The 27,137-nt window shown below is 42.7% G+C and overlaps 3 protein-coding genes across 3 annotated transcripts; 2 read left to right on the top strand and 1 right to left on the bottom strand.

The window, feature by feature from the left end:
* The first annotated feature begins 3,330 nt into the window (after positions 1 to 3,330).
* Positions 3,331 to 10,258, top strand: fbxo32 (F-box protein 32). The gene is made up of 9 exons (XM_062399544.1): positions 3,331 to 3,592; positions 3,972 to 4,093; positions 4,411 to 4,460; positions 4,594 to 4,686; positions 6,968 to 7,061; positions 7,599 to 7,783; positions 7,912 to 8,094; positions 8,690 to 8,833; positions 8,969 to 10,258. The coding sequence occupies exons 1-9, from the start codon at positions 3,480 to 3,482 to the stop codon at positions 9,056 to 9,058; spliced, it is 1,074 nt and encodes a 357-aa protein (XP_062255528.1). The 5' UTR covers positions 3,331 to 3,479; the 3' UTR covers positions 9,059 to 10,258.
* Positions 10,259 to 11,783: 1,525 nt separating this feature from the next.
* On the bottom strand, positions 11,784 to 16,292 carry prelid3a (PRELI domain containing 3A). The gene is made up of 7 exons (XM_062398508.1): positions 15,958 to 16,292; positions 15,240 to 15,408; positions 14,989 to 15,078; positions 14,009 to 14,079; positions 12,950 to 13,052; positions 12,656 to 12,730; positions 11,784 to 12,516 (listed from the first exon to the last, which is right to left on the bottom strand). Exons 1-6 carry the CDS (start codon positions 15,987 to 15,989, stop codon positions 12,671 to 12,673), a joined length of 525 nt encoding a protein of 174 aa, XP_062254492.1. The 5' UTR covers positions 15,990 to 16,292; the 3' UTR covers positions 11,784 to 12,516; positions 12,656 to 12,670.
* Positions 16,293 to 17,220: 928 nt separating this feature from the next.
* On the top strand, positions 17,221 to 22,668 carry elovl4a (ELOVL fatty acid elongase 4a). The gene is made up of 7 exons (XM_062400153.1): positions 17,221 to 17,449; positions 18,413 to 18,495; positions 19,172 to 19,359; positions 19,664 to 19,744; positions 20,284 to 20,455; positions 21,279 to 21,406; positions 21,537 to 22,668. Exons 2-7 carry the CDS (start codon positions 18,429 to 18,431, stop codon positions 21,855 to 21,857), a joined length of 957 nt encoding a protein of 318 aa, XP_062256137.1. The 5' UTR covers positions 17,221 to 17,449; positions 18,413 to 18,428; the 3' UTR covers positions 21,858 to 22,668.
* Positions 22,669 to 27,137: the final 4,469 nt, after the last annotated feature.

The following is a 27,137-nucleotide window of genomic DNA, read 5'->3' as shown; positions in this document are numbered from 1 at the left end:
GAGAGAGAGAGAGAAACTGATGAGCAGTGTTTCACAACAGAGAACCTGAGAGAGTAATGAAACTCTGAAGAAACTGCAACAGGTGTGTGTGTCTGTGTGTAAGTGTGAGAACATGTGCGTGTGTGTGTGTGTGTGTGTGTATGTGTTTGTCATTAGGGGTTTTTGGAGGTTGAGTTGGGCTGACCAGCTGTCACGTCCACTCACATCACAACAAAAACAAAGATGATCGACTAGGAAGAAAGGCAGAGAGAGATTATTCACTACTGACCTTCTAACTGAATTGATGCCTTATGCTTCCAAATGTCCCCAAAAAATATTGACATACATATTGGAGAGATTTATAGTTAAAAAAATATAGATATATACGTATAGAGAAGAATAAATAGAGATACATTGTATTACATACATATTGGAGAGATTTATAGTTAAAAATATATAGATATATACGTATAGAGATGAATAAATAGAGATACATTGTAATATATATTGATTGTTTATATCATTCCCATTGGGACAAGAGAGACTACACCACTACATGGTAGTGCTTTGAGCTAAATGCTAAAGCTAACATGCACACAATGGCAATGCTAACGTGCTGATGTGCAGCAGGTATTGGGTGAATCATTTTAGTGTGTCACTGGAATCATTGGAATACATCTGCTTGTGTACATAAATAACTTCACAGAATTTCCAGCATTCCATTAAATAGATATTAAATAGATATTTTGACAGATATATAAACATTAACGTGCTGATAATGCTAGGTAGTCAGAGAAACACTTACAGCAATTGGACTTTATAGGGATTATGAACATTAAATACACGCAATTTACACTGTTACTTTTTCCTTTTATGTGTGTTGGACCTGTGTAAACCATTCTATGTCCGTAAAAAGTTGGACAAAATCCCAGAGCACATGGTTTGTGACTCAGAGAATGAACTAAACCTTACCCCTATGAGCCTATAGGTCATAGCTTCCTTCTCAAACCTTCTGACCAACTGACCAAACACTTGCAGGGACTTTCCAAGTCATCTTGTAGTTTGGCCTGCTCTCAAAATAGATTTAGTTAGACATTAGAACTCACACTACCAACCACACACATCACTGTATAGGCCAACCTGCTGCTCACATAATAATACATTTCAGACTTCAGGTTCCCCTTTTTATACACACAACATGTGGCTCATACATGTTGGAAACTTTTTCAGTGTGGGCCACTTCTGCATTGGCAGCAATTGTAAATCGTGATCAATATGCCCAGTCAGAATACATTTTGTCATGTCTCTTGTAACGTCTTCTTGACAGATTTGAACATGCATGATGTCTGCAGAGCTGTCTGACCTTTACTACATATCAGCGTGCTATATGAAAACCTCAGACCTAAAGCCACCCACATGCACCTGTTGCAAAACCTTCAGCAACACAAGAGCTGTACTGAACATTGCGTTTACTCATTAATGAAAACTGAGACTGACATGACACGTTTTTTGCGTGAGAGCAATATACTTACTCATTCTCGTTAAATACTACAAAAAGGGAAAGTGTCTGAATTGAGGAACAGAGGAAAAGGCATCAGTAGAACCTTTGTCAACTATCTGCTATTTTTGAGCAGTGTGCAGCCATCGGTGATGAGTGTGCTTCAGGAAAACCACATTGGCCACATCAGCAGCCCTGATCATGCTTCTCTCACAGGATGTGAAGAACGAGATGAGCTTACACACATATGCGCTGGTATCTCAAACAAGTGCACACTCGTTTCACACCATGTGCCTGCTGCTGACATGTTCTGCTCTTTGTATAGGGTGTCAGGATTTATGAAGGCCCAGACCCCCCCACCCCCACCCCCTTTTGCCTCACTTAGCAAACACTCAGTCACATGGATGCAGATACAGACACACAATCATGCGTACTTGCTGCAGTGGCATGTTACTGGCAACAAATACACAAACAAAGTGATTGTCACGCTGCAGCATTTCAAGGAAGTGAACTTCAGTCCTTCACATATCAGTGATCAGGTCGGGGTTTGTGTGATTGCGTGATAACAGCACTTCCTCATTGATCTCTTAGTTGTCATTCGTATTGTATGCTAATGACAAAACAAATACACAACTCCTTCTGACCCTGCACAACCACAACAATCGACGTTACTTTTCAACAAGCTTCCTGTGTATGAGAGTACAGTGTTAACTGGCATGAGGATGGCTATTAAAGACTAAAACAAGCAGATATATATCTGAACTGTATATATAAGCCTCACAGACGAGTGAGTAAATATGTCATATGTTTAATGAAGCTGATAAGAGGTGATCCGGTGCCCTGGACACACTTAGTTACACATTATCTTTTAAAAGACAGGGCCCAAAACAAACACAGTACCCTCAACAATTCTCCACGGATCAGTGGATACTGTTTTGGGAAAACTGACATACAACTGAGCACTAGCAGTACAACCCCCCCCCCCCCCCCATCTCAGTCACACTCATTCTTATTCCCACACAAAGGAATCCAAAGGACAACTTTGGCTATTTATAATACAAGGACTGAGAATCAGGGGGACTGTTTTTTCTAAAAATTTACCAGAATACAAAGAGCAACAAAACAACCACAAAGAGACAGAGGTCATATACACACAAATGCAAACAAACTGTGCAGATGCAAAATAAGGAGAAATTGGAACAAAACCAATCATAACAAGACTTAAAAACATCACCAAGAGACACAAAATGTGACTCTTACTGCAAGTGAGTGGTTGGGGTTTATTTATATCTGTAGCAGGGATTTGATTGATTCCTCCATGACTTGACTACAGCCTTTAACTATATTAAGTGTTTTGTTTTGTACAATATATCTTAAAAATGGAAATACTCGAGTAACACACAACTACAGTAGAGTACTTGAGTAAATGTACTCTTCCACCGATGGTCACGGCCTAGAGAAGGTTGCATAACAGCTTCCTGAGCCCTGAACACGTGATCTTATAGAGACGTCTTCAAAATCCTGCAGAGTTCTGTTTCCCCATGTTGTCCTCCATCTCTGTGTTTTTGTTCCATGACATGGAAAGTTGTGATACCCCTCTCTCTGTCTCTCTCTCTCTTTCCCTCCTTCTCTCTCCCCCTCTTTCTTTCTCTCCCTCTCTCTCTCTCTCTCATCCTCCCTCTTTCTCTCTCTCTCTCTCCCTCCCCCTCTCTCCCCCTCCCTCCCTGTCTCTCTCTCCCTCTTGATGTTGCAACGCCCGGGTTGATAAACAAAGCCACGTGCTGCTGCGCGAGGAAGTTTCCGAAGTGGGCGGTCCTTCGCGCGTTTCCGGGTTGTGGTGTGAGGACATATAAGAGGAGCTGCGCGATGTCAACAGTAGAGAACAAGAAACAACACAAAGGAGACACACACAGACACATACACTAGCGCGTGCAAACACAGGAACCACTTCACCACACTTTTTAAACTTTATTCTTACTGACGTCACCGCACGGAGCACAGGATGCCGTTTCTCGGACAGGACTGGAGGTCGCCGGGTCAGAGCTGGGTGAAAACCGAGGAGGGATGGAAAAGGACATCAGCTGACGACACAAACAACAATGTCTCCGTGGAGAGGTTGGTCATAAACACAAGTCTTGTCTCTGAAGCTGAGCGATCTGCTGAAGGCTTTTTTTTTTACTTTCCTCCTTGAAGGAGGACGGTGTCAGACTTTGTTTTTTCATGCTGCCATGTTCCCACTGAGCTATTAATAACCTCACAACAAGTGAGTGGATTAACAATCATCTGTTGAGTCTGTGCTGCTTCCAAGAATGACCACACGCACACCAAACACCCAATCTTTAACATGACCTCAGGCTCTAATCAAATCACAAGGGAGCCTTCCGCAGGGTGTTTTCAGTTCAGAGGAGGGCAGCTCATGTCACTTTAAAAGCCGGACGCTGTGGTGGGATAAACCTGCGAAGTGAACTAAGTGTGTCTCAATATGTTTCCCCAGCTTTTGCAAAGCCGAGCAGGAGGAGTGTTTCAACAAGGAGAACCTGCTGCTTTCCTTCGGCTACGACATGGCTGCCAAGAAGAGGAAGAAGGACTTCATGAACAACAACAGCAAGGTCCCCTGTGAGTCACCATTAAACAGACACTTCATATAAACATGCAATGGGTCGTAAATGGATTTTAAAATATGTGTGGGATTAAAGATCATGTCATAATAAACTAAAGTCAGGTTTCCAGTGCAGAAATAGGCTCATGAGGACGTTATGCAACCTTCATGAGAGGGCCTCCTCCTAATATTATTGTTTGTTATAAATTTTCCTTAATTTCCTAAACTCTATTTCCATTACTCGGTCTGAAATTGTAACTTATTTTTGATGTGTGTATTCATGAGCTGCTTAATGAGGGCGCGCCGCTAATGTATTACTTCCGCTCTCTCACAGATTTCCACATGGAAAAGTGGATTTATGTTCATAAAGGAAGCACCAAGGAGGTAACAAACAAACTCATTCAGTTTTCACATCAACTTTTCATATCATCATCATTGCTAATGTAGACACGCCAAGACAACTTTATACTCTGGCAGAGGATCACCATCTAATACCCTTATAATTAAATTCTCCCAGCGCCACGGATATTGTACACTGGGAGAGGCCTTCAACCGCTTGGATTTCTGCAGCGCCATCAAGGACACCAGGAGATTTAATTACATCGTCAGAGTGAGTCCACATCTCTTTCCTTTCTTCCAGTTTCTATTATTTGTCTCCCTCTGATGTTATTTTTTGTGTTTGTGGCACAGACGGGTTTAAGGTTAAGAGGGTGTGTAGGCCTCGGCCAGGCTCTTATCAATGCTCTGCAGACAAGGGTCTCTAAGTGCTGATGACATGGACCCAGGGAGTGTTTGTCCATGTTTCTTCTAGAATAAAACTGTGTCATACATTGAAATTCTTCTGTAATATGATTGCTGAATTTGGCCTTACCAGATTTAACTGTATTGAAGATAAATTCTTATTTACTGCAGAGTTAAGTCAATTTAGCCAATTTCTTTTAAACAAGTCTGATGTGTTTTGTTGACACACTGTGTTGTAACCTTACAAAACTCTGTGTATATAGCTAATTCACCAGGGAGGCCAAATGGTTTAACAAATCATGTCCATCAAATCATTATTAGCCATCATACTAATTTACAATACACAATCACTACTGCTATTGCATTATGGGACATCGGCAGTAAATTCTTTACTTTAGATGGGGAGCTTTTACCCCTCACATCCAATTACCACGCCACTGAACTGTACACCAGCTCTCCCACATGTGCTCCCATGGGAGCCCAGAGCTGCATGTGGTCGTGTTCTCCTCTCCTGGTGTGAGGTGGGTGGGGGGGGGGTTGACAGCTGTGCGATGAGGTCTGACCGACTGACAGGGGGGGTTTATGGAACCAGAACCTGGTGGTTGTTTGAGGTGACTAAAAGGACGCCGGAGCAGCACACACCACCGCCAGACTTTATTTTCCTGCTGCTACTCTAGTTTTTTCGTCTTTAACTACAGTCATTAACCAATAAAAACAGATCTGCTCCATCAGCCTTATAATATTCCTGAGATATCGGCTTCTGATATTCTACAGGTCATCCACCAGTTGGCCGTTTCTCTCTTTGGAGTTTTGGATTGACCTTTTATGTGCCAGCTAACGAGTGCAGGGCAGTGTGGTAAGCCCGGAGAACAATATGGCCTTGTAACTCTAGCGTTTAGTCTGGACGCCGTGTCCCAGGTCACTGCTCTCCACCGCTTGCGTCTGATGGCATTTGCAGGTTCATTTAACCCCCGTCTCAGTTACACAGATCAGGTTCTTCCACAAACAGAAAACAACAAGGGGAGCTCCCACCTCTCAGGAGCAGGCACACAGGGTTATTTCAAGGAGATAGAAACCTTAGTAACTGCTGTTAGCACGTCCTTCATATAACACTAAGATTGAGCATTTCTGATACTGTCGGTGTGTTTGTGGAAAGAGTGGGAGCCTCACGCCAAGCCATGAAGTGCAATTTAGCGAACAGCGGCGGCTAAAAGTAGATACAGAAATGCACATTGTTCTGCCTGGCTGCTCTACAAAGAGAGGAAGACTTGATGAGCTGCTAAAAGAAGACGGGCATGGGATTAGGTTTGAGGAATGGAGCTTGAAAGAATGAAAAAAGGAGCCAGGGGGGAGAGAAGGAGCTTAAAACTGGTAAAAACGGAAAGGGAGGTTAGAGCACGTAGGTGAGATTTAATATAGTTCAAAGTTGGGTGTTATTAAGATCCTCAATCTCATCACTTTTTCATTCAGAGTTTATCTGAATGCTTGTTAGCGGTACATGTCATGAAGTTGTATTTTTCCACTTAAATAAATTCAGAAATGTACTTTGTGCAGTCTACTTGTGTTTGCCTGACTCACCTTCCAGTTCACCAGAAAGTACCCCACAATATGTTGATGTCGGCCTGCTGACAAAAGTCACATGATTGGGTCAAATGATTGAGCAAGGGGGTCAACGTGAAATTCTCCATGATGTCACAGCGTCTGTCGCATGCCTCTCATGCCGCCCTGGAACCCATTGCTCGTATGCCGGCCAATGCAGACGCAAACACACACACACGCTATGAAATGATTCAGCTTATTCATGTGACGAGCAGTATCGGGAGTCAAATGATTAAGACCCTGTTTGTGGAGGCTGGTGTAGTTGACAGACTGGGCCGCTGTCCAGCATGTTCCAGAAGCTACCCCCCCCCCCCCCCCCCCCCCCAAAGAGACTCTGACCCGGACTGATCCGATTCAAGATGCTGTTATTTGTTCAGCTTCAGTTGAGAGTAATGACCAGGTGGAGCGGCTCCAGACTTTATTTTTCCAGTGTTTATTGACAAATGTGCCTTTCTAAGAAACATTAAATGACGACCCAGTGGAACAGAGTGTCTCTGCGTATGACAGGAGGAAATTTATGTTGTGTTTCTTTCTTTCTGTCTCTCCTCCAGCTCCTGGAGCTGATCGCCAAGTCCAAGCTCCCCTCGCTCAGCGGAGTGGCGCAGAAGAATTACATAAATATTCTGGAGAAGGTGGTGCAGAAAGGTGAGACCTGTCACACCTCTCTCACTCAACTCGTTTTTCCTCCTAGTTTGTCTAAGGGTTTTATTTTACTCTCTGATACATATGCAAAATTCAGCCCCTAGTCGATTTGATTTCATTGTTGGTTCAAGTTTAAATGAAATAAAACGAGCACACATGAAATCATATGCACAAGTAGGTGAGGAAATGAGCCCTGACAGCATCTGGGGCAGGCAGAGCGGTAAATGTAGGGCTTTAATAGCTCAGTGAAAAACACTGACAGTCACCAGATCCCCCAGCAAGCCACAGTGTAAACTCCAATGTTCCCTCTGCTAAACAGATTCAGGTTGTTTAGGTGGCTTGATGAAACCTGTCGGCCAAATATTATCAGGGCGTCTGCACAGCCAATCCAAACATTTAGTTTGACATTGAGATTTTTGATGATTCTCAATAAATATTTTTTTACTGTTTTCCTGGTTGCTGTTAATCCCCCGTCACTTTCACAACATCACTGAAGGAATGAATAGAGTCTAACTGATTGTTTTGGATTTCCTCCCACAGTCCTTAATGACCAGCAGAACGTCCGTCCGATCAAAGAGCTGCTGCAGACGCTGTACGACTCGCTGTGTGATCTGGTTCAGGACATGGGCAAGTCCGTCCTGGTGGGAAACATCAACATCTGGGTGCACCGCATGGAGCGCATCCTGCAGTGGCTGCATCAGCTGGACAACATCCAGATCAACAGGGTAAGGCTGTGGGCCCGAAACACAGGAGCACGAGCCAGACTCAAAAGTGCCTCATAGTGTGTTGAATTTATCGACTTCATGTTTCTATCGTAATCAACTTCACTAACTCTGCTTCCTGTTTCTTGCAGCCTGCATCTACGGGCATGACTCTGAAGGACCTGCCTGTCAACCTGCAGCTCAACATCATGGAGCGTCTGTCCGACGGCAGGGACCTGGTCAGCCTGGGCCAAGTGTGTCCCGAGCTGGGAACCCTCACTGAGGACCGGCTGCTGTGGAAGAGACTCTGCCAGCACCACTTCACAGACAGACAGGTACTTAGAAAATGAATGGGTGATGGGGTCTCGTGACGTTTTCGTCTGTGTCCAGGGCTATATGTTTTCTTTTTGTTTGTTTTTCCAGTTTTGGCATTAGTCGTGTTTCGAAACATACACTGTTGTCTCACATGGGCTCATCCGGACCTTCTAGGTCACTGGCAGGAAAAACTCTGGCGAGAGTCCAGAGCCCCTCACTCTGACTTTTGCGTTCTCACATACATCCCCTCTGGAGAATATCTGTGTGATAAACTCGAGTTGCTCGTGGATAATGGGAGGGCTTAGGGTTTGCATAGGGACACTGCACCACACTGGAAAGCATTCCCCTGATAAGCGAGTGAAATGCACTGAGCTATGAGCCAAAGTAGGTAACAGAGATGATACCCACAGGTCCGAGGCATAAGATTCAGCTTGTGTCAGGGAAGAAAAAACCTTGATACATGAAGGCTTCTTAAATCTCCCCCCCTATTTAGTACATTTGAAGTAGTGAATGTCAGGCGAAAGAACTCCTCAAGAAGGCAAACGTTAAATCAATTTGGATGTCAAAGTATTTTTCTTGGGTCACGTCTTAAAAGTCTGTTTCCTTCTCCCTCAGATCCGAAAGCGCCTGATGGTGTCGGATAAAGGTCAGCTCGAGTGGAAGAAGATGTACTTCAAGCTGAGCCGCTGCTATCCTCACAGAGAACAATACAGTGACACCCTGCACTTCTGCTCACACTGTCACATCCTCTTCTGGAAGGTACTTCCTTCTTCTGTCTTTCACTTTTAACCAAATTAGAGACGTACATAAAATGTTGCACGAGATGAAACTGAAAAGCGGACTGCATTTAAAACTGACGGTTGTGTTTCTTTTTTTCTTTTTTTTCGTTTGCAGGACACCAACCACCCGTGCACGGCCAACAACCCAGAGAGCTGCACCATGCCGCTCTACCCTCAAGACTTCATCAACCTTTTCAACTTCTGATTCCACATGAACTGACTGTACATACTGTACATAGAAATGTACAATATTGTTTTGTTTTTTTTGTTTAACGGCACAATCAATTCCTGGATGTATGTTTTAGTGGAGGTGTGACTCTTATGCATTCGAGCTTTGCTTTGGAAGAGGCGTCGGGCAGGGTTCACTGTTGAAAAGCGAGCGAATGTGACGGAGAGGTGAAGAGACGTAGGAGCAGTCGTCCTGATGATGGATGAGAGGAGAGCGGAGGGGGAAAAGGGAACACTCAGCTGTCAGAGTCTTAGTTCAACGTGGCTTTTTGGAAATGGACACGCGTCTCTTGACCTTAGCTGTGTGCATTAGTTTTTTTTCCCCAGTTTGGAGAATTTCTTTTCCTTTTTTCTTGGTTTTCAAACCTTGTAATTGTTCTTTTCGACGCGGGAGGTAGGGACAGTATTTGATTTGATTGAAATGCTCATTTAGTACAGTATGACATTACGAAGCCTGGTCATGTGGGTATGGAACCTGTCAGGTGACGTTTGCAGCAATATTGTGCGTTATGTAAATTGTAAAATTGCTGCAGAACCTAAGAGATGATGAATGTAAGTAAATTAAGTTGGTAATTAATCGTTGAGAAGTTATTCTTGTGTATGTAAACACCACGATATATTTCCTATCTTGTTCTTTTTCACTTTTGTATGGATTTGATATGATTTTGTAATTAATTGTGTTTTGCTCGTTTTCTGCCGTGGCTGCTATAGCAACAGCACTTGAGTGCAGTATTACCAAAGATTGTAATCGGAGTTTAATATTACAGTGGTGTGTGCCTTATCGTAAAACTTGAAACCCGGTACAGCTTAATCCTTGTTTGCAATGGTTTCAGATCCGGTTGCTGCTTTTTATCATTACCATTATCATCACCATCATCATCATCATCATCATCATCACCAACAAGCGTCTCATTTACAGAAGAGTTGCGTTTAGGATCTGTTGCTCTGATACAAAAGTTGGAGTTGTTGTATCCTGCATGATTGTTTTTTTGTTTTGTTTTTCAAACACCCAGCTACTTGTGTGTAGGGATTTATTTATTGGGCTTCTGGCAAGTGGCTCATCTTGCACTGTTGGATTAGATAGTCCTCTGTCACTGCTCACACTGAGGAATGATGTACATGCTATGCAATGCATTTAGTTTATTTTCTGTTGCGTGAATTAAAGAAAATAACAAGACGCCTGGCCCCTAAGTTGATTTTATCTCACCTCTCACTGGAGCATCATGGGCCTCCGGAGCAGGAGATGCCCTGTGGGCGTCCTGTTGCTAAAAGCATACTTGTGCTCTCTACTGGTGAAATTGTGAACTGCAGGTTATTCTTTTAAAAAAGGAACATCAGCATATAACACTTATCTATGAGAGATGATGTTTTCTGTGCCGCAGACTTTCCATTACTGCCCATTCATTAAGCTGTCTTCTTGGAGCAGAGAAATTAAGCTGTGCTCAGAAGAAGAAACACTGAGCTGAGTCTAAAAAAAAAAAAAAACTACAATAGCACTCAGTGTTTACCTACGCCCAGACCAAATAGTAGTTGAACCCACATTTAAATTCACTAGATCCAGATTTTTATTTAGATATGATTCAAAATTGCAAACACTCTTTCAGTCCCCTAAATGTGTCAGATTTCTTCAATAAGATCCATGACCCTGAGAAGTTGACACAAATGTTAAAAAAATCAAATTCTGACATGAAATGTTTTCAAACAATGGTTTTATTTGTTGCAGCAGGACAAGAGCTTCAAACAATATTTTTTAACATGAAACAGAAAATACAAACAACCTTCTCTGCTTGCTAGGCAGCCTTATCAAATAAATAGTATTTTTTACAAATGTAATGCAAATATGATTTTACTTTTAAACAAGTAAAACCATATAGCACATACATTAAGTAGTCGTGGTATACGTCTGCATCTGCTGCAGCGTTGCACATACAGTACTGCCCTGCTCCTCGTGGACAAACAGGTAGCAGGTTTATGGAAGTGACTCAGACTGGGAAAGACATTATACTGCTGCTGCACAGGCTATTACACACATGCTGCGATTTAAGGCCTTGTAAACAGGTAAAAAACACACAAAGTGAGTTAGTCCAACATTTGGCTACACTGATCACTACAGAACAATCTGTATGTCATCTCCATCTGCTGCATTTACCCAATTACAAATCTGCTGGTTGCCTGTTACCCCCTTTCCACCAAGGTGAACCTGCTGATGCTGCTGAGCTGGTTAGGATTGGCTCAACTTGTGTAACTTTTAAGAGCCAGTTTGCTTTTCCACAGACTAAAGTCACCGCAGAGCCAAGTCATTACGTCCCAGTGCATGTCGCCTAATACGCCTCGGACTATTATATGTATCTTCTTTGCAGGCATTACACGAACCAAGCTCTGTTTTTGTGAAGAATTGTTTTGACGGTGTTGTGGTTGGTCGTACTGGTCTTGTAAGGTATGATACCCCCCCCTGTCACAAGCGGTACTTTCTTCTGGACCAGGAAATGGTCTGTCCCAGAGGGGAATCAGTTGTTCTGCTCGAGAGCCGGTTCTTAAGTTGTCAAAACACAAGGAACTGGTTCCAGACTAAGCAGTGTCTCTGAGCAGCTGCCTTGGTGGAAACGGGGTACCTGGTGTGCCTGTGTGTTGGTGCCTCCACAGCAGGAAAACAAGGCCATGTCGAAGGTACATTCCTATCTTGAAAAAGAATCTCAGAAATAATCATATTTCCTGCAATCATAGCTAGCTGCCTGGCAACCAAACTAGCCATAACTTCCCTTCCCTTGTTTTTATACTGTAACTATCATGCAGACATATTGTCTACTGTTTGTGCCTCTTGAAACACACGCAATAAGCACCCGTAAAAAGTCTCCGGCTTGAACTCCGGTTGAGAAAAAATACATATATCATGTAAATGAAATGATGAAGCTAGTTGCATATTATTTTGTACTGAACCTTCTGCGTCTCCCTATTGCACCCTAATCTTTCTAAACGAAGCCAGGACACTAGAGCGAAGTAAACATGCTTTAGTAGTAAAATATTCTAACCAGCCAAGTTGCTGGTGAAGTTGATACATTTCCTCAACACAAGACTTGTAAACCCTGTGGTCACTCACCAGGAGAGTGTTAAACACACTGAGGAACTGTCATGGCTTCCTCAGTCTCTAATTAGACCGACTGTAAATGGGTTAGTGAGTCCAACCACAATCCTTGACACTTCCTCATAACTGTAGAGCTTTGGCAGCAGTTGTCTGTTGGAGCCTCCAGTGCATGTTCTCTAGAGGTGAGAGGAGGCATGTGTGTGTGTGTGTGCGTGTATGTGTGTGTGCTTGTGTGCGTGAGGGGGAGCCCCAGACAGTCTGAGCACCAATTGCAGAGGATCCCAAGATGCTGAGGATCCCCGGAGGTCCAGGACCTGCAGCCAGGGACTAGTCATCACAGTGGAGCTGCAGCCCTGTGTATGCAAACAAATGGTTGGTGATGTAAACACTAACATCACACTTCTCTTTGTAGTTTAGAAAAGAGAAAAAACAAGAAGCTTGCTTAAAATAGTAATAGAAAAAAAAGGATGCAGAGGAAAGTAAAGAAGTTACCAGAGTAAGTAAATGTCAGAGAGGCATGTTCTCTGTTTCCGAATTCTGAATAATCCACTCAATAGCATCCCAACCCTACAGATCCACAGAGAGGGACAGGAGATTAAAGAGGAGACACTCAGTGACAGGAAAGCACCAGTGGTAACTGTTGACCCTGGAACAGCAGAGAGAGACAGTGGAGTCCCAGCATGCGAGGCAATCCTTTACTTTATCTTTACGACTGGAACCAGAGTTCAGGTGAAATGCAGAAGGGGAAACAAGAGTATAAATAGAAGAATGTTTCTTTTCTGTTACCTTCCTGGCGTTGGCCGACATTCTCATGGCCATCATCCCCTCCAGGTAACTGCTTAGACTGACTCCCTTGACTGTGATGATTGCCTCCTGGGTCAGGACGGTACTGAGGAGCGAGGGGGAGAGGGAGAGGGAGAGGGAGAGGGGGAGAGAGAGAGAGAGAGAGAAAGAGAGAGATGAATACCGCAAGATAGTTAACATTGGCCCAGTTCAGAGATCTGATCACAAGTCACAGGTTGAGTTTATCTGTTCAGACCGGACATTAAAATGTGTCCTAAACGTGTCTCCTGTGACCACTTGTGATCACTTGTGATCTCACTTCCTCGCTCTATATGCAAATACGCACGTCCGACTTTTCTGTTTGCAAATACCAAATGACGTTGCCTTAAACCAGTCTGAATTTACATGTGTCCTATGTCACTGCATTTGTGTGTATCAGTGGTTGTTGGCCTGAGGGAGTGAGTGATAGAGAGAGCGAGAGAGAGAGAGAGAGAGAGAGGTAAAGAGAGAGAGGAGTCAGGAGGGGCTGAGTGGATCTTGTGCAGATGTGCTATGAAGAAAGATTTTATCAATTTAACAAAAGCATCGTCCATTATTTGGTGATTAGAGTTGAAATTAGAAAGATTACTGTAGGAGCCACTTACGTTAATTGTTAACTGGTCATAATTAATATTTGGACACTTGGTGGTGCTCATTAGAGGCACTGGGTGATATAAACAGGGAATAGGTGACAGGGGAGGGGAGGACACAGGGACTTGGAGAGCTCACAGTTCTCACCAGCCTCTCAGATCACAGACTAGCAGTGTGGATCATACCAGAGAAGAATAACTAAACACCAACATACACCTGGTATGTTCATCCTTTCTTTCATCTCACTAACATCCAGTGAGGAAATCAATTACTGAGTCTGTGTGAGATCACTCTGTGCTCTACTACTAATCATTGATTGGTGGAATGAAAAAGGGACAACAAACAAATAAGGAGACTTCAGCTTCACATGTGGTGTGATCACGATCATTGAATTTAACAATCTTTCCTAAATGAAATGTAACTTGTACTTACACCTCAGGGTTGTCTGGGTGGGGCCTGTAAAGAAGCCTCTCGTCCACTGATATGAGGTTGGTCAGAGTAATCTGGAAAATAAAACAGATTTGCATGTGCTTAATTTATGATTATTGTTAAAGAATCTTAATCCAGAATCAAGTTGCATTGTGAGCTGAGGGTTGGAGGAGGGAATCAGTTGTCTGTGCAGGGGGGAGGAGTTACTGTATAAAGGGGAGGTTTTTTAAGATCTTGCTGTATCCAGGCAAATCCCTGTGTTTAAGAGCATGCATCCATGTTGTTTCAGTTTATTGGGCCAATTCTTTGAGAATTTATTTTCTATACTTTTTATTACGTCCATCTAACACACACCCTAACACACTTTGTCTTTGATTACTAGTTCCTAATAGCCCCTAATGATTCCTCATTGTATATCTAAGAGACATTTGGGTTTCTGATGAAGACTTCCGATGCTTTGTTGACTGGACATGTTGAAGTGCAACCTGCTAAATTCTTATTTGATCTGAAATGTTTCATGAACACAAAATGTTCAAATTTTGAGACATTATTTTACTTTATGCTGGATACAATTTTACAGTTTGCATAAAGGTCTGTTAAATCTCCCTGCAATACTGTGCAGGAGGTTATGTTTTCACTGCTGAGTGTTAGTCCCTTTATTTCTGAGCAGGACTACATAAACTACTGGAATGATTACAGACAAACTCAAACTGTGTTCACTTTCTTTAATATTGCAAGATGTTTTTTTTTTTATTATTCCCAGGGAATAATTCACTGATCTTGATTTGACAAAATCTGGCTCATTTAGGGAACGGATATGTATGAGTGTGTTATATTAGGGGCAGCTTGATTGATTTTACTGTTTGGCCTTGGTGGAGGGACGTGCTGTACTGTGTGCCATTCTAGTAAAAATGTGTAACCAGTCAATGCAGTGTAACTTGCTGATCAGTCATCGGTGGCTGAAGGGTTCAATACAAACTAACATTTGTTGAGCACAGCTCCATCTTTTTCTCCTCTGGGTCGACGATGGAGTGCTCCGTCACGTAGGTTTGTGTGTGGTTGGTTCCCAGTATCTGCAAACACAATAATAAACAGTAGATTTAGTTAATGACATGATGGAACCTCTTCTCTGACCCTTGCAGGCCCTTGAGCATAATTTAGGAACGTGTATCTTCATCCTCCTTTTCAGCATGTGTATACATTCTGAGTGTGGGTCTTTGTGCTGTCCACTGACCGCTCGTACGATGCTCGGCAGGCCCCACTCTGTGCTGAGGAGTCGGTGGCTGTGCAGGCGTCCCTGGGCGTCCAGGCTGCGGTCCAGCACGTCCACGCCGACCACGTTAGGGTTCATGGGGTTGGGGTACTTTCTCATTGCAGCCTTGATCACTGTCTCCCAAGGGTAACTGCACACAAACACATACAAAAAAACACACAAATGGGAGAAACATACCTGACAACAAGCTTATATTGCACAGGATCAGATTTATTCATGTCCTAATTAAGTTACGTGCACATGGGTTGATGTATTCAGTGTGTAATCAACCAAAACAGGAAAAACTGTGAGGGATGATCTGTTGGTTTGGTTTAATTTTTGTGTTCTGATATAAAACATATGACAGTACATGATTTCTGGTGTTTAATACTCATAGTGACTTCCTAACAATCTATAGAGTCATATTATAAATGGTTGGGAATTTACTGACTACAACCACACAGTTGTTCTGCCTGAAGTTCCTTCCTGGTGCTCTGAGTTACCACACTGAATTTCCCCATAGTGGGGAATGAGTTGAGAAGGATTCTCTAATCTCAACTCATCTTATCTTCAGAGTTTAACGCTGCAGTTTAAACTGAGTAAACCAGGGTGAAGGTCCCATCGACCTTGCCCTGCAACTACATCTCACTTCGTTCTGCTTCAACAATAATCTATGACGATGACGACCGGTGGGACCCACCTGAAAACATGCTCCGTGCTCCAAATCTTCATTGTGTCCTTCTTTCAGAATTCTCGGTGAAACCCCTCTTCCTGGTAGCTCACCGGACCATATTCACGTGAGGAACTAACTCCACTGGCCAGAGAACAGGGCCTGTGATGGGAGCTCACGACCATCAATGAAGAGAGTCCCAGGAGCGCATCTCTGCTTCTCTACGCATTTTTGTCCCGCGTAAAAAGCTCCGTACAGACGCACTGGTCCACCGCGAGGCAAAATGTGAATCCCTGGATAGTAGCAAGAGAATATTGAATCTACAGATGAGAACAAACGGCTCGTGCAAGTAGAGAGGACAAGAGAAAAACCGGCGCAACAGCAGGTACACCGAGTGTCCTGTTAGACACCATGAGATACAGGATCATGGCCAGGAATATCAAAATAAAACCCATTATATGATATTTCATGTCTGCAGTTTCTCACTCTCAATAGGTTTACACCCTTTAATTGACTGACATTTCTTCTGTGTGTCCTTTTATTGTTTTTCATAATCATTATCCACTTTTATAATAAAGATTTACGGGGGTTTAATGCAGAGAACGTTATTTTTGTCAAATGGGACAAAAATCTCTCTTATTTTGAAGGCTGGGTCACTTCTGTTCCTGTGTCACTCTGGTTATATCTCGCTGATGTGTTTCTGCTGCATCCGCCTCCATGTGTGCGCATGCGCAGAACATCTCTCCATCATCCCAGAGCGGCGGCTGCAGGACAGGAGCTGAGCTGCGTCAAGTTACACAGGAGCAATCCGACTCAGACAGGAAGTACAGTGAGACGGCTTCAAATAGAGCCGTGCAGTGTGCGCGTATAATATAACATAAAGTTAGGGTTAGGCCTACGGGAGCATTTTGCGACCTATAACAATGACAACAATAGTGATAATAATATAAAATGCTTCCATAGGCTATGAAATAACCAATATTGATTAATTATGAACAATGCATTTTAAGGCAACCTCAATTTCTGTAGACGTTTGGTTATCATTACCTTTATTATTTGTTGTTGCATAATTAGCTATTTTTAATATTGCATTTTGGAAACTTATAGTCAAAGTTTGTTTGGCTATGATATAAAACATTTCCAATCATATAATTTGTATGCCAAGAGAGAGATAGAGCATCTCACTAAAGGAGAAAACCCATTAACCTTTCATTTATTGTGAAAGTCTAACCGGAAATATGTGCTCGATTGTGTTCGCCATGACGCTGGCGCTGATTTGGACCAGAGGAGAAATTCATTGAAGCAGACGCAGTGGAGGCTGGGGTTGTCCCGAATAGACTAATTGAGACCGTCGCTGTGAACTCAGCGGCTCCTCTCATCCTCCTTGGTCTGTGGACGCGGAACACTTGGATCCGTCTGATAGAAACTTGGATCGGTGGATCAGAGCGGGCAGAATCACGCACGGTGCGCGGGCCTGCGCTGAATGTCATAACACAGGGATATTCTGCCAAGCACCGACACGGTAAGGTGATGGGCATCTTCACTGGCACGCAGAACATTGGGGATGTTATTGCGGTCTGTGGTGTGTTTGCTGTGCGCGGCCTCCATTTACACACGTATCATTCGAATGGATCGGTGTTTACGCAGATGTGGGATGGGACCAGCTGAGGTGGTTTTTTTTAAAAACCCTACTGGTGATGAAGTGAATGCGGGCTATGTGAAGGCCCAGTGCATGCCGCAGGGGGCACGCTGAAAGGATTGAAATCCTATACTGTGAATATGATCATCCATATCTGTAAGAAACGCGATGTTTGGTTCGTATTAAGTCCTTTATGAATGGTTAATGCTCCCAGCAGTTTGTACAGGGAGAGCGCGTGCGGGACTGTGGCAGATGCTGCAGCAGAAGCTCGATCAGCTTCGGGCCGGGGAGAGGGGGAGGGATGGAGGGGGAGGGGGGGATGGAGGTGGTGTCATCCGTTTTTAGGATCGTTAAATCACATTGTGCGTCTTCGCTGTTTATCGGCATGTGCGCGTCAGTCCGCCTCTGTCTGAGGCAGATGACCCACTTCAGTGTAAGGAAGCGGTGCCACGAGGCCAACCCCCTCGATGTGTGGGACCACCAGGTTGGAGGGTGGTCGCGCTGAAGCCAAAAATCCGCTGACACATGCGCTCTGCTGCCTGCTGTTCCCTGCCTTTGTGCGCAATGAAACCCTAGGCGCGTCTCTCAGGGCCTCATGGGGCCACAGGCTCCTGTAGGGCTCTCTGCTGGCCCCTGGTCTGTTTATTTTACAGATCCATTGAGATGTATGTAGCTGTATAAACGTTATGTTCCAGTCAAAGAGAAAAGCACAGTTCACAGGAGGTCACATGATGAGTAAGGGTCTCTCAGAGGATGTCCCCTTCACGATTCGGCTTTATCCATCACACGTTTTTAGGAAAGCTGAGAATTTAAAGGTCTTGTTCACATTTGTCCTTTTCATTCCAGGTCATCGGCCACAACCATGGAGGTTGTGACACATTTTATCAATGACACCATAGAGTTCTACAAATGGACCCTAACCATTGCAGGTAATAGTCCTGGGTTTTCGTTATGATCCATTGTCGGAGTGAACGATCATTTTAATGTTTATAGTATAATTATACTATACTTTTTCACGATACTATACTACACTATGCCATACTTTTCTTTACTATAATGTTTATGCTATACTATACATAATACTCTGTAGTGTGCATACTATACATGCTATACTATACTTTTTCTTTATTATGATATAAATGCGTGACTATTTTATACTTTTCCTTACTAAAATGTACATACTATACTATAAATCCTATGCTGTAATTAGTATACATGCAAAACTATACTATATTATAAAGTTCTTTACGATACTTTACAGGCTATACTTGTCGTTACTATACTATACCTACTATGCTGTACATACTATACTATGGTATACTTCCCTATAGTACATTATACTTTCCTCTACTATATTATACTATACTATACTTGTCTATACTATACTATAACATACTATATTATGCTATACTATACTCTGTGTTATTCTATGCTATACTATATGATGAGCAATTCTATCAAAGAAGTTTACATCCCGACAACTTCCAGACAACTCACCTTGAGACACATAATCCATCCTCTGCACCGAACTCCCTCTGAGTCGGTGCTGTGCAGAGCAAACATTAAGAATCGTTATGTAACGCTGTGAGAACTTCTGTTCCACAGACAAGCGAGTGGCGAAATGGCCTCTGATGAACAACCCCCTGCCCACACTGGCCATCAGCACCTCCTACTTGCTCTTTCTCTGGCTGGGGCCCAAATACATGAAGAACAGAGAACCCTTCCAGCTCCGCAAGACCCTCATTGTCTACAACTTCAGCATGGTCTTCCTCAACTTCTTCATCTTCAAAGAGGTTGGTTGTAGTTACAGAAAAGGCTCAGTGGCCTCTTTTATCTGCATGTGCCAATGAAACTGTAGTGAGTGCATAAGTCTTACAAACTTGTGGAAGACGTCTTATTCCGACTAGAATCATCCATGTAGATGAATATGTTGCAGCTGCAGTTCTACCCCCCTGGGATTAGACTAACCTTATTACAGTGTGTTCCGCCTCCTGCCTGTACTCCATCTCTCGTCTGTCTCCTCCCACTGTGCCTCTTTGTTTTTTGTGAATTCACTGTACCTCACTGATTCCATCGAGACCTTCTCTTGTTCTTTAGCTGTTTTTGGCGGCGCGGTCTGCAAGCTACAGTTACATCTGTCAACCGGTGGATTATTCAGAGGACCCCAATGAAGTCAGGGTGAGTGTCTGGAGCTGCAGACAAACACACACACACACACACACACACACACAAAGGCACGTGCACACAGCCTTTTATTAAATAAAGAATGTATGCAACTTCATTTGTAATAGTTAACACTAACCCTAACCCTTCACTGCCATTTGTCACAGATAGATGGAGATCTCACTTCACTCTAAGTGCACTAACCAAATACGTAAGAAAAGTCCTGTCAGGGCATCAGGGAACCTTCAGGCTCAGTGCCTTTTGGAAACATGATCAGCTTCAACTAACTTGGACCCTGCCCTCAGAAAAAGTGCAGCTGGAGGAGGGATCGTGTTCAGTTTCACCTTCCTTCCTTCCTGCTGCTCCATGACGCAGTTACACACCTGACAGAGAAAGCCCAGTCCTCTTGTCTCAGTTGACCCTGAGGTCGAGGAATGGCAGAATAGATGAGACTCTTCTGCTCTAGCTGTCTAAATCCCACTTTTCCATTCTTGTTTCTTTCCCCCCTTCTGTATCTGCCTTACAACACATTTCTCCCTTTGTGTCTGAGACAGGTGGCAGGAGCCCTGTGGTGGTACTTCATATCCAAAGGCATCGAGTACCTGGACACAGTGTTTTTCATCCTGAGAAAGAAATTCAACCAGGTTACCTTCCTGCACGTCTACCACCACTGCACTATGTTCACGCTCTGGTGGATCGGCATCAAATGGGTGGCTGGAGGACAGTGTGAGTAGCACAGGCTACAGTGAATGTCAGGATATTTCTTTGTGCCTAATTCCTTTTATGAAATAATTTATCTCAGCCATGTAGGTTATGTTTTTGTCTGTGTTTTGGCCATCTGTTAGTTAGGATTATGCAAAAACTGCTGGATTAATTAGCATGAAATCTGTTGATGTCAGGTTCAGGGAAAAACTCTTGGAATTTTGGTGCAGTTTCAGATCAGTGGGCAGATCTAGGATTATTATTTTATTTTAACTCAAGATTTTCCTTCTAATTAAAGGATCTTGGTGAAAAAAAAAATGTTTAGGGGACTGATATTGTGTGTGCAAATTGGTGCAGATTCAAATAGAAATCTGGATCAAGTGAATTTAAACGTTTTCATAAGGGGACTGTTGGGCCTTGGCAGAGGTATGTGCTTAACTGAGTTCCTCTCTAGTTAAATTAGAAATCAAAATTGTTGTGCTCTTTGCCCTGTTTCCTTAGACCCACATATGTAGTTTATTACAGGTATTGGGTCATAAATACAAATGTTTGGCAAATTAAATGTTGACCTGACTGTGATTGGAGATGGTAACTCTATTCATTTTTCATCCAGCGATGGAAATGCTTGTCTGTTCAAAATTTCAATCAAACAGCTGCTGAGACATCTCACTCAAAACCACAAATGTCCATCTGATCTGTATAAATGTCACCAAAATCATTAGAATGTATCCTCTTGAACTACTGGCTCTCTTGAGCATCACCTCATCGAGACGTATGAGTTTGGGTTTTGAAGCCTTACAATTGGCAAGACACAATTTGAAACCTTTTTTTTTTCTTCTCTTCGCAGCGTTCTTCGGTGCGCACATGAATGCAGGGATCCATGTCTTGATGTATCTGTACTATGGCCTGGCCTCCTGCGGACCTAAGATCCAGAAGTACCTGTGGTGGAAGAAGTATTTGACCATCATCCAGATGGTTAGACATTAGTTTCCTCTGTGGAAACCTTTTCGTTAAACACATTTTGGAAGTGCAATCTAACTGTTATAATAAAGGGAGATGAAAAAGCTTCACAAAAATATGATTAATTTCTCCCTTTGTGTCTCAGGTTCAGTTCCACGTCACAATTGGCCACACAGCCTTGTCTCTCTATGTCAACTGCGACTTCCCCCACTGGATGCACTACTCCCTCATCTGCTACGCCATCACCTTCATCATCCTCTTCGGCAACTTCTACTACCAGACCTATCGCCGCCAGCTGCCCAGACGCGACGCTTCCTCCTCCTCCAAGGCAGGCAAGGCCCTCTCTAACGGGGCCCTCAACGGCCTCAGCAAGGCCGCCAACGGAGCATTGATGGGAAGCAAAGAGGAAAAGCCCCAGGAGAACTCTGGGAGGAGGAAGAGGAAAGGAAGAGCTAAAAGGGATTAGAGGAAGAGATGCGAGAAGGGTTGAGGTGAGGTAGGGCCTTGCTTTGGGTTCTCGGTTGCTAGTGCTAAAACCATGAAAGACTTCATGTGAGGAAAATGTAGATGAATGGATGTGTTAAAGTGTGACGTGTTTATTTTGAGCCATGATGCGAGTGGTGTAGAAACAATCTGGAGACAGGCCTGTGCTGAGAGAGGATCATTGTGTTAGAGAGAGGTGTCAAAGGTCGTGCTTGTAGCTGACCGTTACCACAAATAACCCCAAAATACAGCTGTGTTCTTGTGGTGCGGGACAGAAGTTAATATTCCTTCTCTTTACTGCGATGGCAGCTTCTGGAGATCCGGCTTGAAAAAGAACGACTTTCAGCTGTAACCTGACAAGAAACCATCAAACGCAGCGTTAAAATATTAACCATCGCTACAAGTGATCCCTGCTGTACTGAGACAGGAATACACATCATAGCACATGCACAACCGTGTCATCCTTATATTTGAGCTTCTTATTTCCTTTGTTCTTCCCCTATGCTGATATAAATCTGATGATGATGTACAGTATCATGCCATGTCCTCATCTTATCCAAGATATTATAGGTGTTACATGAGAGAGACCTGCGTTTACAGAACATGACATCTCCGCTGTTATCCGCGTATTTGTGAAGACAGAGACGTCATTTTTTTACTTATTTCTTATCATGGTTTCTCACTTCAGCTACATGTTAAAGAAGGAAAGTAGATAAATATCCAGAGGTAAGATGTACATGGAAAAAGAAAAAACATAGATTTCTAACCCTCCCTTTGAGACCGGGCTGAGATTGTTTCATTGTTTCATCACCGTTCAAAGATAAAATAATCATCAACTGCAGCTCACTGAAGGTTAAAATTTACATTTTCTATTTCTATATACAACCATTACATGTTTTTATATATCCCTACTTGTATGTTATGTGATGAAATATAATGAATATTATCCAGAGAAATAATGAATCTTGGTGATTATCTCAGTGTTTTGAAAGAGAAGCCGTTGGAGTTTTTGTCTTTGCAGATATTTACTTGTCTTTTTATATCCCCTCTGACGTCGTCGTGTGTCCTACACGCTGGTGAAAATGAAAGAAGCTGTGGTGGAACGAGCTCACAGCCTCGTTCCACCCTGAGTTGACTATACGCTGATTTTCCTCCAATAGTCAAACAATTATTTACGTCTGTATACGTTTTCAGGCTCGATCCCTATCCTGAGCTGGCTTGAATGTAAATTAATCAGGGGAAAACCAATTTGGATATAAAAAGATGAAAGTTATGGTTTATTTACAAATAGACTGTGTATGTCCTGCCACTATGAAGAATACCTTTGCTCTCCCTGTAGTATATAGAGATAAATCAGTGGTCGGCTCTATATCTGCAAATCCAGCTCTTAAGTCATCATCCATCAACCAATGCATTTTGATGTTATTTATCGGTTTGTTCTATTTATTTTAATGTAAATACCAAACTCCATCTAGCTGAGAGCTCTCGTCTGTGTATTTGTGTTCTTTTTGTGTTGTACATATGACATTGTGAAATTTTGTACTCTGTGCATTTGGGAATCTGCCCTGCTTCTTAGCTTGGACACTTCTATGGCCACATTGCTTCTCTCTGTGTGTGTGTGTTTTTTTTAAGTATCATATCTTTGAACTCTCTTCAAATTAAATTAAACTGAATGCCTGTACAAATGTTGGCTTCCCCTTCACTTCATTTCAATGACTACCTCATTATGTAGTAAATGTCATGGATCCTTAATAAGGACATAAGTGTATGTTCTCTATGGATATGTATTTACATGTAGTAATGACATTATTGGAATCCACAGCAAAAAGATTCCTGGTTTTGATCCCAGTTCAGCGAGGGACTTCCTGTGTAGAGTTGACATGTTCTTCCCGTGTTTTCTTGAGATTTCTCTGGGTATTGTGATTTACTTGTACATACCCAAAACATGCAGACTGGAGTTGAGTTAATTGGAGACTCTAATTTGTGTGAATGTGAGAGAGTGAATGGTGTATGTTACCTGTTCAGTGTAAACCCCGCCTCTCGCTCACTGTCATCTGGGGTTTGGCTCCAGCTCCCTGTGACCCTCAAAGGATAAGCTGTATGGAGGATGGGTGGATGGGTGGATGGGTGGACGGACGGTAACAGTATTGCAGAGTATGTTTCTGGCACTAGAGGGCAACCAGTTCTCACTTTGGCATTGAGCATTACAATTATACAATTATATTCACTTTATTCCAAAGCTTTGGAAACATCCAGGTTATAACACAAAATGATCATTATATAATCCATACCCTTGTTTATATATATGTATGTCTATTATAAAAGTCAATTCCCGAGATTAAAACTATTGTAATTACACAAATTCTGTGCTTAAGAAAAAGTGAAATTAGCTAAATACTTCTCTTTAAACATTGTTGTAAGGCTATCAACTATGCTAAATTAGTGACATGAATGTTAATCCTGCTATATTTAAAAGTTGTATTGTCAAGACAGCTCACTTCAGTGAACACATAGTATCAGGCATTGATGAGTAACGGGGGTGGATCCAGAAAAAGGGGGGGGGGGGTATCTTTTGTGACTGTTGTCTGATATACATGACGAAAAAACTGCCAAACGCAAATCTGGGGCGACTTGTGTGGTAGACTCATAACGAAGAAGACCTTAAATTTGAATTTACAGCCCGACTCATCCTTCTCCATTTTGACAGGCTCAGACAAAGGTTTCCATGGTTACTGTACGCAGCAGCTGTCTGACCTCCACACCCCCGTCACACTCCCAAACCCCTCCCACCCCATCCACTCAACCCCCCTCCAGCATTTTGAATCAGCTGGGGCCTATGTGGGAAGCAGCTGAAGCTCAATAAACTATTAAACAGGGTTTTACTACGTGTGTGTGTGTGTGTGTGTGTGTGTGTGTGTGTGTGAGGAGCTGGATTTGTGAGAGTAGGTTTCATTTACTGGTGGGGGTCTTCTTGTGTAATAGATGGAGAGATTGAGAAACACATTTGGCTGTGTGTGTGTGTGTGTGTGTGTGTGTGGGGGGGGGGGGTGTTGGAGGAGACTGCCCCCCACTCATTACTGGACCCCTCAAAGATTAACATTCTAATCCGCCTGGAAACCAGCACACATACAGATACAGAAACACATATTATATATCTGTACACGTGAACAAAAGTTCATGTACATGTACAACTGGGCCCTATTTCAAAAGCCCTTGTTTCTGTGTACAGCTCTCAGCCAATACGAATACAGCCGCTAGAATAAAACGTCCAATCGCAGTTCTATGTCTGTTCTGACTTCCACTTACGCAATAAAATCTTGACCCCAAATTTGAAGTTTTTCGTACATTTTGAGGAGCAGTTTTTGAATCAAATGGGCATTGAGACTGAGTGTGAGGGAAAGTGCGCAAAGAGATTTTGGGTCACACACACACACACACACACACACACAAATAAATACACACACATACACACACACACACACACACACACTCCTCAGGCAGTGTAATGTGGAAGTTATTGTGACATTTTGTTGTTGTTCACATTCTACCCAGCTCCTTCAGGCACTTCCTCTCTTCCTCTGTTCAACTGCAGTAGTCCGTTTATTACAGTCTAACCAATCACAGTGCTTGCTCCTCCCTCCTCTAGCTTTCATTGAGCTGAAAGGTGCTCTGTGGGAAGATGTAATGTCACAAATGCTGGAGGAATGATGACCTTGAAAATACTGAATAAACCTAAGCATGAAGCAGAAATGTTCTGTCTTTTGCAGTGCAGCAGATTGAACCCTTTTGAAACATCATTATTCAAATGGTGCTTTGTTTACATTGTCGTTTAACGGACTGAAAGTTATTTTTCACTCTACCTCCTACTGATAGGGATGTTATGAAGGTAATACACAATTGGAGTAGTTCCTTTCCTTCTTGAATTGATTTGTTTTCCATCTATATGACTAAAGACGACAGTGTTTTGAGTGACGACAAACTGTTAATGTTCAAAGATGCTTCAACTTCATCCACATGTCAAAGACAAGAGAGACATTTTAAAACACAAGTTGATTTTCCAACTGATGAATAACAGGACTTGGATCAGAATGGCACTGGAGGAAATCATGTCATTGTATTTGATTGGTTCACCACTCAGGGAAGATCTGAGACTGGAGCTGCTTCTCCCTGTCTGTATGTTCATAGTATTTTTACTGCTACTCTTTGTGCAGCGACCTCAACAGTGGACACACAACAACCCAAACAAAAGCATTAAGTAAATGCTTGAAATGCTCCTTTAAAATGTTTTCACTGTTCACGTGACAGTAAATACAAATCATTCACAAGAACAAAACTTACCGTTAAGATGTCAAGAATTATAGTTAGAGGAACAATTTAACGTGGTAAACGTGTTGTCTTTGACAGGGCTCGTTAGCAGACAGCTTTTAAATCTTTTATCAAACTGTGGTGAAGTTTGTGTGACACCAAGTGTTTTAACATACAGAGCAAAGACACTTTCTCTCTGTCTGATGACTTTGTTGACAGCGGGTTTTGGAGCTCTGCCACAACTTTTGGCCTCCGTTCTATGCGTAATATCATGAAAGTGCTTGGGGGGTTAGTGACGTACGGCTTGCTCTCATCGTCTGTCTTTCTGCAAAACTTTGTCTTTCTATGGGAAAATAGTACAACAGAGGGGGAGCATGAGTCTCTCTGCTTTAATTAAGATCTTAACAGTGTTATGACATCAGTGAAATGCATTTCAACAATGAGGCTCTTCACCTTCTCAAAGCCTTGCACTAGAGAATAAAAATGATTAAATAAATAAAAGTATAACAGTCAAATTAAACACAGTCATATTGCCGTTTACTGTTGAGTCTTTAAAAAGCTTCCAGTTCTCCCCAGAACAGTCATGTTAATTATAGTAATTATACAATGCTGTGTCATACTCAATGCAATGCATAAAGAGCTCTGAACATATACAATGTAATACAATATAGTCAAAACCCACACAGAAATTATAACACACTACATGACACTGCAGATTAGTCCTGATCATGTTCAACAGCGACAAACACACTGTCTGGAATCTCTGTCTACACAGAACATCACTGAGGTTATCTGAGGTAAGAGTGTCTGTGAATAATGGAGACAGCGAGAGAGAGTGTGAGAGAGAGAGAGAGAGAGAGAGAGAGAGAGAGAGAGAGAGAGAGAGAGGCTTGGGTGAGTGAAATGAAAGAGGGGATTATTTTTAGACAAATGTTCATCAGGGTCTCTCTCTTTCTCT

The sequence above is a fragment of the Platichthys flesus genome, chromosome 11 (assembly GCF_949316205.1).
Source record: "Platichthys flesus chromosome 11, fPlaFle2.1, whole genome shotgun sequence".
Lineage (NCBI taxonomy): Eukaryota > Metazoa > Chordata > Actinopteri > Pleuronectiformes > Pleuronectidae > Platichthys > Platichthys flesus.
The sequence above is the reverse complement of the archived record's forward strand: the minus strand, read 5'-3'. Positions and strand labels throughout refer to the sequence as shown.